This window comes from Melanostigma gelatinosum, assembly GCF_949748355.1.
Source record: "Melanostigma gelatinosum genome assembly, chromosome: 2".
NCBI classification, from domain to species: domain Eukaryota; kingdom Metazoa; phylum Chordata; class Actinopteri; order Perciformes; family Zoarcidae; genus Melanostigma; species Melanostigma gelatinosum.
In genome coordinates this window covers 16,599,683-16,613,795 of record NC_136635.1, presented here as the reverse complement: position 1 = coordinate 16,613,795, position 14,113 = coordinate 16,599,683, and the positions used below count along the sequence as shown (strand labels likewise).

Below are 14,113 nucleotides of genomic sequence, written 5' to 3'. Positions count from 1 at the left end.
AGTTTCGCTCTCTTTGTGAGGCCCCTTATTAATTCAAAGGCAGGATAGACTATTGAGTATTTGCAAAGCATACCACACAGGGACCCACAATGGCCTCGACTAAAATCATTAAGGCCAGTATACAGTGGTTCATAATGTGTTCAGTCAGGGGACTGGGAACAAACACTTCAGAAAACACAGCTCTGTGATGGATGTGGTTCCAATCTAACCATCCCATTAAATAAATTAAGCTCTTTTTGAGTCTGCCTCAGAGATTAGATTCAGTTGAGATGAAGGAAGTTTTTATGACATTTTAAGCAGACTTGATAAGAAGTAATAAGAGGAATATTTGCATTATATCTCTCATGGCACGAAGAGCTGAAACTCTTACACAAAATGCAAGCATTCAGAAGATCTCATGATATTAATATTTGAGTGTATGAAAAGGCAAGTGTGTTTGCTTTAAACGGACTGACTGAGATGGCTTGTGTCTTTCAAGCTTCAGGAAAAAAGACCGTATCAATGTTAAATCAAGACATGTAAGAGATAAACACTCAGACCTTTCATAATCTGTTTATGTTCCTGCTCATTGAAGTATTTATAAACTCATTCATTGTAATCCAAAGCTTGCAGTATAGTTTATTCACCTATAGAAAGAGACTGCAGATGAGTACTGTGAGACAAGATTGTACTGGACATTGAGAGGTGAATTGCGCAACAGCTGCACTACATCTACTACCATGCCAACACATGGACTATTTCTCAGTATTTTTACGACCTATGACTGTCATTTCTGTCCAATCATCGCTGAGCTGCTGCTGTTATTATAACAAGTGAATACTAGCCTTCTTGAAACGACATGCTCATGAGAATTAAGGAAGCTAGAAATGAAGGGTATCGATTAACAATGTATCAAGCATAAGCCTATAGATGAGAATACTACCAGTGCTGCATGCATGATCTATACTCTGCTGTTTCATCCGTGCACATACCTTATCTAAATGCAAATATATGACTTTTGCTGTGCATGGTGAAGACACTTTTTATAGTGATATTTAATAATTTTGGAAGTCTATTTCTGTTTAATACTCACTATTTGTGAAATATAGTTGACATGCATCATTTTTGTGGAAATGCAGCCTTAGCTCTCCAGCTAAATTCAGTGAGATTAATGGAGGATAAATTAACAATTCTTGTCGAGTAGAACGCATTTTTCCACATTTCAAACAAACCTAACATGATGCAATCTGCAGCAGTCTGTCATAGCAAATTAAATTGGTTATTTAGAAATATGTTGCATTTATTGTTATGGTGAATATTTAAGAGTGAGCTGCAACAGATGGATGCCGAGAGAGCAAGGGGAGAAAGCAAGTCACTGAGCAATACAAACTACCGACATGTATAACAATGTACTATTCGGATATGTTGTGTAGCATATATAAGATACTTATACTAAATCGAATCAATTAAAAAAAAGAAATTCCATAGGGGCATCATATGATATGGTACCCCCAAGCCAAGAAGCCTGTGGTGTGTCCTAAGCTCTCTTAGCTTTATCAGTGGTACTTGTGTGTGCTAACTCCATCTGTCTGTCAGTAGCTGGTGTGTGATCCTCACTTTACTGTTGCAGCAGTAAACCTTTGTGCCAGCCAGCCACACTTATCTGTCAATAGTAAGCCAGAGCATGAGCCACACTTAGCCAACACTTGTCTCTGGTCTCACCCAGTAATCCGACTTGCTAGTGTCTCTTTCCTCTGCATTACGATGTGTGTGTGTGTAAGTCTCCTTATCTAACCATGAAAATCTACGCCTGAAAACACTCATGTCTGTGAGCATGTGTTTGTGTGGATAGGCCATGTTCTTGCCACCAGTTTCCACAGCTGTGCTCTCCTCTCGGCTCACCCTCTGGATGCTCAGCATTCACAGGTGGCTTTGACCTACACCACACAAAGCGCACAATCCACCTATCCCTTGTTTCTTTTGGCCTCGCTTGTCTCCTTTGTCTTATTGGGTCTGTCAGATCATTCAGCACTGTATCCAAACAGATTTTCTCTAACCCTTTTTCACAATGTTGTTTCTAACCTTCTACCCACCCGGAGCGCAGCATTACATTAGCCAGTCACTCTAGCAACATACTTTATTCATTAGGAAAGCCAGAGCCCATAACATTGTTCAAGCTAATGGAAGAAACTGATTAGCCTAATTGAAGTAACGAGGAAGTATATCCAACATCAATAAAGTTGTTTCATCAACTCAAGATCAATGCGGTTGTAACACATTGAACACTCAACTGTTATCATCCTGTTTGCTGCATGGCCAGATAACATTGACTCATGCCATTTGACAGCTTTGAAAACTGTAAATACAAAGCCTCCAATACATCTGTCAATCTGATCTGATGTAAAACACTCTCATGTATGTTACATCCTCAAATTTGTCCAGAAGCATTTTGCTCAGTGTCTAATACTTTATTTGTGAATTATCCATATTTTGATCAAAACATGAAGTGTGACTGACTTGATGTGTGGCTGCAGGCTCTTTGAATACTATTCTCTTCTCTGCTGGCGGCCTCGCATGTGAAAACATGTGATCTTTGTTGGACTAAAAGAGATGGAGCTCATGTGGCCAGCATCAGGTTTTGGAGAGCAGCAGCCCCGGCAGTAGGATCACTGCCTGCCAGCTAAGGGTTAAATATTTCTCCACCACTACCCCCTTGTTTTTCACAAGTGGTAGCACTGATGTCTCTCTGGTCCCATGGCCATTTACTTTCCGTGCCTGTTGAGTGAAAAAAAAGGGCGAGGGGGGGGGTCACATAAAGACAGGAGAGCAAGAAGAGAGGAAGAGGAAAAGTTTCTTTGCATTACACTCTATACGTGATCTTCACGGAGAAGTGTGTCAATGAATTCCTTGTCTGCACCTAAGGGGAAGTATTTCTCGGCTGGAATTTGAGGGATGAAGCCGGAGGTTCTCTGTTTTGACCCTTGTGCTTTGCCCCCCCCCCCCTAGCCCCCCTCCCACCAGATTCCAGGGCCTGAGGCAGAGACTGGTAGTGCTTAGTCCATCAGCAGCTGAAACATGATACCAAGAGAGCCCGCTAAGCTCCTCTTTTATAGTACCAAGTCAGGTCAGGATGTTTACATCCTTTATTTATTGCTCTCCCCTCTTTTATACCCTCAGAAACTGCAAATACTAAAAAATCCGGTCCTCTCTCACGCCACTATAAAGTGGGAAGCATCACTACAAATAAGTTTAGTCACATATTTTGTGTTGAGTCGTCAAAAAAGAGCACAGCTAAAGAGCACAGCTAGATGATAAAGTTGTTGCCATTCTTCTTGTTTGTTTGAGTGTGAGGGTTGATGTAAAAATGAACGTTTAAGCCACAACTCTTGCAGTCCTTCGTGACCCTGGCTAGTGAGTAGGTATGCTATGGAAGTTAGGGATGGAAAATGATTGAATGGATGAGTAAATACAGCTTCAGTGTTGCGGTTCACGGTCGGTATCGCTACATATTTACTCAGTGTCCACTAACTGTTTCTCAAACATTAATGGAGTTTTACCATGACAACTGAGAAAACCTATGAAATGAAAAATACCTCGTTCGGCCCCTCTTGTTTACAAGGTGAAGAATGAACCTTCACGCTCAACTACATAGTTATCATATATGTGTGTGTCTCTCTTCAGGTGTGATGTGCGAAGCGGAGCTCTCCTTCACACTGGAGCCCAGTGACATCATTGCTGTACAGGAGCAGCCGCTCATGCTCCACTGCCAGGTGGACGGCATCCCCCCAATTACGACACAGTGGAGGCACAACGGTCTGCTTTTAACTCAGGATCAGCATCACGCCACCTTCATCAATGGCTCACTCCTGATCGCTCACTTCCAGAAGACCAAATCCCATGGCTCATCTGACGACGGCGACTACGAGTGCGTGGCCCAGAATTCTTTTGGGCTGGTGGTGAGCCGCAAGGCTCGTATTCAGGCAGCCAGTAAGTCTTTTCCTTTGTCTTGTAGTGATGTATGACAGTTGTAAGGACTGTATGTGATTGAGGGGGGGGGGGGTGCATTTCAAGTTCTTGAGGTTTTGTTTGATTGCCAACATTCACACATGACAGTGGTATCCATCTTTCATCCAACTCTCCTTAAAGGAAATATCACAAATGGGTTTTAATTTTAATCCGGTTTTGAACCTGTTTGTGTGAGTTGATATCTTTAAATTCCGATTTAACGTCATCCTAAATTATATTATTATCTTAAGAAACCAACTCAATGGTTTTTCTGGGCTTAATTATGTTGCCAGTATGTAAAGTCCCAAGTGTCAGAAAAATAAACCACAATTGAGCAATGCAGACATGACACAAGCAGACTCTGCAACCACTTACATACGTTTGATGAAGTTGTGATCTGTGTTCCATACAAATGTAAATTTGTAGGGATTATGTAATTCAAACATGACATAATCACATTTCCGTCCAGTGCCAGTCATTAAGGTATTGCTGTGCTGTAAATGTACTTACTTTTTCTGGGGGTGGAGTCATTTGAATATTTGATGATCATTCTTTGAGTTCAATTAACTTACAGTGCTGCTTAGAAATTCAAGCTTTTGAGTTCAGCATTAACTAGCGCTCATGCTGAGAGTCTCCAAGCTGCTTTGTAAGAGTGCAATAAGCTTGAAGCAACTCAGCAGCCCACTCACTGGTGGAGGCATCCAGATAAATCTTCTCTGGCTTGACCACTAAATCTGTTATTTGAAGTCACTCTCGTTCAACATTAAGTTCTCAGCATTGTTGCCATGGTTAATTTACATTTGCATAATATCTGACTGTCTGGACGCCTCTCTTCTCTTTGCTTTCACACATATACAGTGCATGTCTCAACTTACTTTAAATCAAAGGCATCAAGGATGTGCACATTCCTCTGGGGACACGCTGAGATGTTGCAGCAGCAGCTTGAGTGATACTGTAATGTTAGACACTGTGTTGAGTTAAGACCTTTTCGAAGGCTCTGTTATATATACTCTGTAAAACAGAGATGGACAAAGGCTCGCAGAAGCCTGTTGATTCCCGGGCTGTGTGTAGACAGCACACTGCTGTGCTGTTGTGGCCAATACAGCTTTTCCACTCAGCAGGATAGGGAGGTTAGCGTGCATGTCTCGCTGGCCAAAGAGAAAAGTCACTTCAGCTCAGTGGCTGGCGCTGTCAAACACATGCAAACCTTTTAAGGCCTCCCCTTCCTTTTCAAAGGTCAGATTTGAGCAGCTTTTCAATTGCATTTCTTTTTTATTGCTTCAGGAAAAAGTCTTCAGTATTGTCCCCCTAATTTTAATTTCACAGAATTGCTTTGACATATTGGTAAGAAAGCATGAGGAAGATGAAAATCCATCGATTTATGAACACAGAGTTCATCACCTGAACAGGGTGCAGAGAAAACAATCGACTTATCCTTTTGATTTGTACTGCAGCAATGTACAGTGTATTATTTATGACTTCAATATCTGATAACACATGTTATTCATTTTTGTTGGTATTTCCTTGAAATGTTCGATGAAAACGTTTTAATCAGAGGGAGAATCATGTTTGATTGACTCAAGTTTTTGTAAACAGTTTAAGTAGTATACACTAGCCTCAAAGTTAGCTTATTAAAGCGTCTCTTCGATACTCTAAGGCAGCGGTTCCCAAACGTTTTAGGCCGCGCACCCCCTTCTCCAACAGACACAGATACTTTTCATCATATTTCCTCTTTTTTTTCCCAGTCTGATGCTCACCCTCGTTTCCTCTTTTTTCACCTTGACTCCGCGATGGGCCGATGTGCTCCCGATCTGTCTGTGCTATCCCTTCCTCCTTTTCGGTGTCATCCGACTCCCGTGTGACTCCCGTGTGACTCCCGTGTGACTCCCGTGTGACTCCCGTGTGACTCCCGTGTGACTCCCGTGTGACTCCCGTTTGACTCCCGTGTGACTCCCGTGTGACTCCCGTGTGACTCCCGTGTGACTCCCGTTTGACTCCCGTTTGACTCCCGTTTGACTCCCGTTCGTCCCACCTGACAGTTTCCCCGATTTCAGCCAGTTTAGCATATTTAAATGAATGTTGCTGAATGCATGAAGTTCGCTGTTAGCTGACGTTAGCCGCACAAGCTAGGCTCGCTAGTGTGTACGACTGGCGGCAGGCGGCAAGACTGCCGGAAGGAGCTCAAGTGCATTTATTAAATTGTACGTTTTTAATTTTAAATCTTACAAAGGGGATTTTTATAATTCATGTTTTTATTTTGTGAAAAATCCCACTTTTTAAATTAAAATAATGTTTTTTAAAAATATTTAATATTACACTTTTCCTCTCGCGCACCCCCTAGAGGCAGCTCGCGCACCCCAGGGGTGCACGCACCACACTTTGGGAATCCCTGCTCTAACGAAACAGGGCGGCATATTTCTGGGAGACTACTGTGATTCGAGTATGTCGTGCTCTGCATTAGCCAATAATTATGCAAGCCTAGAGCAATCCTGCATCACTCATCTGTTTCTGAAAGGCTGTGATGTGAATACAGATTTAATATTGGTGAATGAACCTGACCTGGAGCACACCTTGGACTTGGTGGTTCAAGTTTGAAATCATTCATGGTGGAAACATTCTGTTTTGTCGGTGCTTTGCTCTTCTTCAGATCCTTTTCTGCTTTTCCTGTTGTCTTGTATTGATTGGGAAGGCACTGAAGCAGTACTGAAAGTCACATCCTAACCACTGACCTTTTGGGTTGTATTGAGCAGTCTTTGAGGGGGAGGCATTGAATGAGTAGAGGCTCTGCTGTAATGATAGTCTTTCCCCCATTAATGGAGTCTCACTTCTATCAGGGAAGCAAGAAGCCGTCACTGTGAAAATAATCCTCCAGGGACCCTTCAAAGGGACTCGCAAGACACAAACTTCTGTTACCCATCATTACTCACCATACCTTTTGTATTTTGGAAGATTTTCCAGAAAACAATAATGTTGTTTTTTCTCTGTGAATTTGACCATGTCTTTTTGTTGTCATTGCCTTGCATTGTATGAAAGATGGCCCCCTTCTTTTTGAAGTCATAATGACGAGGCTTTCTTTGCACCATTAGTTGTGGTCGTTCACTGTCAGTCTAACCTCGTGATCTTGTATTGGCCCTGTTGTGTCACAGTAAAGTAACATATTTCCATCATTCATTAGTAGGCATAACAGATGTCCTACCTTCAGTCTTTGAAAGGCTTTATAGATGATTTTTGTACTGTACATTCAGAAAAAAAATGTTAATCGTCCTTCATTACCCAGCTTGTTTCACACCTCAGCCTCTAGGTTCCTGCAGGCGATGGTTCAGTACAGAAGTGTTCCCCAAGCCTGACCAAGCCTCAATTTGTCAGACTATTATGATTTTGGTCTTCAATATAAGGTCTGAAAGGAGCTTAATCTTTGATGTGAAGTGTATTCTCCGGGGATTTTGGCAATCGCCGGTCTGTGTCATTTTGTTTATGAAGAGAAATGGCCCAAAACTAGTCAATGCTCTCCTTACAAAGATCACTGACTAGTGTTTGTTTCTTTTTCTGTTCCAAGTGTTTGTTAATGTTGATGCTTTCTTTGTGTTTTTGAGGTAATTTGCTGTGTTATAGTCTCTCTTACAACAGCTCTGACTTGTACCACTGTGATGCAATGGGTGGTGTGATTACTGAAGACTCTTTATAGCCCTCCCAGTGGATAAAGCTTCCATCTTACCCTCCACACTACCTCCCTCCATATATTTCACTTTTTATTTGCTTGACAACCATTTGTGCGAGCTCACTGTCGGGGGCTGGTATTGGACGGACTCCCCGTTGCCCCTCTAAATCAGCAGTCGGTCCAGGAAACTATTTTTTCCTCCTAAATGTTATCTCTTTGATGGTCGGTTTCGCTCTCTCTCTCTCTCTCTTTCCTGAGTTTCTCTAGGACCTCCTCATTAGCTTACGTTCAGGAAGCTTTTCATCATTTGGATGAATGACAAGCCTGGTACAGTGGGCCTGGACGGGGCTACTGCCCCTCCCCCACATCAAACCCGCGTCACCAGGCAACACATCACAAAAGCCCCCCTGTTACAAAATAGCTTTTAGGATCAATTGAAATGACTTTCTTTTGTCTGGTTGTCTGGAATTAATTGGAAATAGTTGAAGCTTTGTTGGGAAAAAAAATTTTCCCAGTCCTATCCATATGTGGAGACTGCAATTGACCTCAGGGACCATTCGAAAATATGTGAAGTGGGCTTAGAAAAGGCAAAGTCACGGCCGACATGAAGAGACTGAAAACAGAAATGGTAAAAAAAATAAAAATTAATCCAACTTCCATAACTTTGTATTTTCCGTATTATTTATTTTATTGACTATTTTGTAATAGATGTAAAGCCCTTGGCTGCTGGATGATCGTTGTTTACCTTCTTTGATTCTGAAATGGTCATGGTGAATTCAACTGCCTTTATAATGGAACGCTCTTGAATGAGACTTTAATAATGAAAAAGAAGAACCCAGATGGCTGTAAAGAGTGAAATAGGAGAAGACACAGGATGCCTGTAAAAGTGTCTCAGTTTATACCCATGCCTTGCACTTACATAAATTTAACTCCTTTCAGCGGTATAAACGTAAATTTATACTTATATATAAAGTGTGATGTCGACCGGGCAGAGTCCGATAGAAACTACACCTGTAGCTGTGGCAGAAGATGAGAAGTTGCAATATGCGACATTTAAAATCTATGCGGATGGATTGCCACTAGCAGCTACTCCGATTCAGACACCATTTATTGAGGGTGATTTATGGGGAGCTCCTGTTGGTGTATGTCAGACTGTTTGTACGTGTGCATGTGTTTGGAGGGTGGCTCTCCATCACCCTCCGACCTTCCTGTCCCTACCCCTTTCATGGCCTCCTGCCTGGGTGAATGCTGAAGCGCTAACCCCACATCTCCTTGTAGCTCCCTTTGTCTGCCAAACCCCGCCCTCGATCTGCACCCCCCCCGCCCCCAACCTTGCTCTTCTCTGCTCGCTTGCCACGAAGCGAGTCATCTCTCTGTCATATAGATTAGCCAACTAAATGCCATATACGCGTTGACATTTAAACATGAAGCCTTGTGGTGTTTTCTTTTCATCCTTGCAAAATCAAGATTAGTTCATGCAGCAGACCTACTGCATTATTGACATTGCAGCATTAGTAACTTCATTTATCGCGGTTTTGGAGGAAAAGGCTTGTGGCATTGCCACAAAGCAAACATCGAATAGTCATCGTTGTATTCCTCTCACTGATATCATTCCTCTCAATTATTATCCTGGCTTGAAAACATCACATGTTAGTGCATACAGACATGGCCTATGACTGCCCTGTTCCTTCCTTTAGGCAGGTATGCGGCTGATGTTAAACCAGAATGTTCCCTCCTGCCGTGTGGTCAGCGCCTCTCCATCTGTCCGCCAAAGTGTCAGAAGGATTGAGGAAGAAAGGGATCTTCTCTTCTTTTTTTACTGCACCGATTAGGTGGGCACAAGGGATGAGAGCTCTGACCGCTGCTGTGTAGTTACACCCAAAATCGGTTAATTACGGTACACCTGCAGACTAAATACTCAGATCTCATTGCCTGCTTTATTTGAGTTGATTAAGAACTGGCTACAGTGTGTAAAATATTGTATTACTTGTTATAGAGTAGCAACCAGCCTTTTAGAAGTGGTTCTAACCTTTTCCTATACTCTGGTAGGGTAAACAACTGCCAGTGTCATTGTCTCCCTCTGTCCTTCTCTCTCCCTGTCTTTGTCTCCCATGCCTATAGCGATGCTGTTTGTCCTCTATGGGTTGCCTTTTTTTCTCAGGGAGCTGCATAAACACAGCAATACTGAACATCCCTGATGCCAACTCTGAATATTTACATTGACAAATGCTTAAGCTGTACAACCTTCCTGAGGAGAAGGGGCAGGACGAATCCCTGTTGTATCTGAAGAAGACACATCATTGACCTTGAAGCAGTGGAAAATCTCCAAGGGATCCCATCCCGCTCATAGCATGTCTTATTGTCTCAGTTTACTCGTCTTGTTACGGTGGGGAACAGTGAGATGCAATGTGAAATTCTTATTCGGTTTCCAAACCACTCCAGACTGTTGTAGTAACTTTTCTAATTTATTACCAAAAGTTCAAGTTCAAACTTCAAAGTTGGCTTTATTGTCAATTCCACAATGTACTGAACATACAGGGGAGTTGAAAAGACGTTTCTCTCTAGTCCAACATATAAACATATAAAGTGAATACAGTGCAATAGATTAAAAAAAAAACATTAAGACAATATATATATAATAAGAGACAAAAACAAAAAATCTATCAATCCGTATTTAGCAGCAGTTGGACGTGAGAGGAGGGAGAGATTTCAGAGAGTTCAGCTTCCAAAGAACTTTTTATACAATGCATTAACTATTTTATGACAGTGTTGATCATTTTTTAATCCTCCTCTATCTCTATATGTCAGGAATTAACAACCAATACAACAAAATCAGGAGTAAAATGGTTGCTAGTGTGCTTACATTTTGAGCTATGCTGACAGGACTCCGGCAATGCACAGAGCACAGACATGCATGGAGAGCTATAACCATCTTCTGTTGGAGGGAGCTGCCTCATGATACGAGGGATGAGCTGTGGGAAGAGGGCATAAGCGCTAAAAATATCTACCTGTGAAAACAACATCACTTGGCAAATAAAGACATTAAACAGTGGAAGGAACACTGAAGAGTGGTGAAACAACTGCGTGATGAAAATATTGAACCGCTCAAAATAGCATTTCGCTTATTCCTCTAGGCGCACTGTCTTCATGTTTGACATGGCTTTAATCCTGCTCACGTCTTTCTCAGAGTGATATAATATCAACTGTAATGGTATATGTTTGTTTATAGAGCGCTTTAAAAAAACAAACAGATTGTTAGCAGCATGCTTTTTACACAGTCAAAGTGAAAACACACATCTGTGTACCAGATGCCTGCACATACACCAAACACATCCAAGTGAGGATACAAAATGAGTTGATTACCGGGAGCTACATTTAGGTGCAAACCAACTACAATTTAATTTTAGATGCATTGAACCCACATAATCATAAAGATTAGACCAGGACAACCAATTGAATCACTTCATACTTGTTATGTGAGAAAAAGAGGGACATTGAGTTAGGAAACGTGAGTATTGTCCTTCAGTCATCAACATCGTGAATTGCAGTCATTTGTTAATTGGTTGAATTCATTTTTAAAATGTTCCAACATTCGATTCGTAGATATTTAGAAGACACATTTAGCTCTTTTCCAAAAACAACTTCAAATGCATTTTATGTCATTAGGCTGCTCCCTCCAGCAGCTGCTCTCGTCAGCTGTGTACACTGTAGCTGATCATGCAGATAATGCCCATTCAGATGATGCCTTCTTATATATTTCATTGTCATACTAAGTAGTGTTAACTTTGAGAACGATTCTTTCAATGCTAACAAGTCATCGTATTGATGTTGAGTGGCAAGTGTTTTTTGACAGCGTGATAAAATCAAAATAAACACAACATCTTTACCGTTTCACGACACAAGGATCAGCTAAGATCAGGTCTCAGTTGAAATTCAAGTTCAGTTTTGGGATTTCACCCTCGTTTAAAGTTTGTGTAGCATGTGTGTGTTTGTCTTTGTGTCTGTCAATGGATGTGTGGATCTGACTGAGTCTGTGCTTGTGCGTTGGGCAAAGTAATGCGGTCTGTGTTGGTCTCCGGATGTCTCTGGACCACCCGTGCTATACTCAAACAAACAAATCAAAAGGGGGCCTAAAGTTACTTCTGCCTGCTTTTAAGGCTCATGGGAGGAATTCCTGAGTAATAGAGGGGAGAGGTGAAAGAGAGCGCTGAGGCTGGGTCAAAGGTTGGAGGGTCGGGCCAGTCTCTGGATGCTGGAGTCTGGCTTTACAATCTATGCACAGCGATCTTGCATTGACTTGTTTTGAGTTGGATAAATCCAGTATGATGTTTTGTCGATACCAAATATGTGTTAGTGATGTTTCCTGTGTTTTCATGCCAGCATGTGTGAGTTTCGTTATCTTTAGGTCACCTGGAACCTTGGAAGAGTGTGTTTGAATATCTGTCCTGTTTAGGTTCGGTCAATTTTGTCAACAGAGGGTTCTCCTAAGGAGGGAAGCACAAGGATATGTTGATGTGCACTGAGTGTGTCTGTTGGTGTTCCTATGATTCCAGGCTTCACCAGGGGCCTGGCTAGCTCTCGCTACTGCCCCATCACCACGCTTCACTACACTTAACAGCGCCTTTATGGCCAGATTGGGCAGTTAAAAGCCTTTACAGGGTCTGCACCATCCACCAATAAAAACACCAAAACTCCCTCTTCCTGTCTTCTCCTCTGGCAGACTTTTTCTTTGCCATGTGTGATGTGTAATAAGGACGAAGACAGACAGGAGGTGGAGGTATTAGTCGTAGAGATAATAGTAAACAAAATAGTGTTATATTATAACATTATTTCCTCCTCAGTTGTTCACACGCACACACGCACACACACACACACACACACACACACACACAGCCACACACACACACACACACACACACACACATAGGGCCCCTCAGTCCAGTTTTCCACTTTGTCAAAGCAGGGATCAGGAAATCTTTCTGTGGTGGTAAATAAGCAGCAGAGCTGGAGACAAAGGCCAGTCGGTGATGGGCAGGCAGCGGCTCTCCTTTGGGCCTCGGCCACCTCTCCCCTCTCTAGCCTGTGTGTTTGTGTGTGTTGGGGTACCTCTCTGAGCGTATTGTTAGTTGTGAAATGCAGGGCAGTGGAGTGGCTGGGAACAGGCAGAGGCTGTGGAGATGTGCAGCCTCTGGTGGCTCTGCTTTGTGTTGGTGGCCTGGGCGTTTGTTCTCCTGACCGACTCAGCTAGCTGTGGCTGAGGCCCCCTTTTGTCACTGCTGACTCTGGGTGGGTGTGTTTCCCCCTGCACCCGCCCTCCTCCTTCTTCTCCCTCTGTTCCAGCATTGACTCAGAAATAGAGGGGTCAGAGCTCATGAGGGGCTGGACAACAGGGAGGGGGGTTTATCTGGGAAACGGTGACCTTTTTGTGTGCACTAGGGCAGAATACCCCTCCCCTTTCTTTTTATTCTCCTCGGAGTACGTTTCCCCTCCTCCACAGCTCAGCCTCCTGCTCATTCCCCAGTGGGGACCCATCCCCCTGTTTGCTGGCCCCGGGGCAGTGGCAGTGACCTTGGCTTTGGCAGTGAAGTAAGATGGCCCAAACCTGCCACAGCGTCACAGCTCTAACTCTGCCTTTTCCCAAATAAGCAACGCAGCAGCCTAGAAGAACAAGATAAATAAAATAAACACATTTTCACTCAGAAAGGACATTTATTTGTCTCTGTCATCTGTTTTCTGTTTTTCCGCAAAGGCTTATCAGTTGATCCCTTGAATAAAAGTCAGCTCCATGAAACAATTACATTATTTACCTCTATTACTGCTGTTTTCAAATGTATTTCATTCAAAAAAATCACAAAGTGACTGATTGAAGTTGCACTTTGCTTGAGGAAACGTGTGGCAATATTTCAATTGTTTCCTCACACAATTCTAATGCTATAGTTCTGTAATGGAGCTATTATTTTAGCAGCATTGTGTTGGAAGACTTGTTTTTCACTTCCACTGCAGGCTAACTGATATCTGCAAAGGGAATAATGAGGAAGGGAGAGTATGATTACTGTGAGAGATTGCGGGAGAAATGATTGAGTGGATTTAGGATCTATAAGTTTGTGTGCATGCTTTGTAATCATCTTTACAAACAAATTCTAAAATAACGGATTTTTTTGTAAAAATATAAACTCAAATTTGTGGATTGACAAAGAAAGTGAAGAACAATCCTTCCTCTTGTTTCTTTATAGTTGTCACATAGGAACGAAGCACCTGAAGTGTTGGCGGTTAAAAGCCTGTCAGGCTCCAGTGTGTGTGGAGTCGGTCAACGGGGATGAAATGAATTCCACAAGAACCAATTAGAAGAGGTTGCTGCTGGCGTAGGATGAAATAGTTCTTGGATGGTCAATTTCATCCTGGCAACCTGTTTGCAACAGCTGCAGTTTTGTTGTTAGCATCACTTTTGGGAATCTAATGATCAAGAGGCTT

General features: G+C 42.4%; 1 protein-coding gene across 1 annotated transcript in view; it reads left to right on the top strand.

Moving 5' to 3' along the window:
• Nucleotides 1–14,113, top strand: part of igdcc3 (immunoglobulin superfamily, DCC subclass, member 3) — a gene marked incomplete at its 3' end in the record, with an annotated part of 57,657 nt that overhangs the window by 1,184 nt on the left and 42,360 nt on the right. The window contains exon 2 of the mRNA XM_079285128.1: nucleotides 3,661–3,966. Coding sequence (XP_079141254.1) covers nucleotides 3,661–3,966 — 306 coding nt within the window. The remainder of the gene's footprint in view (nucleotides 1–3,660; nucleotides 3,967–14,113) is intronic.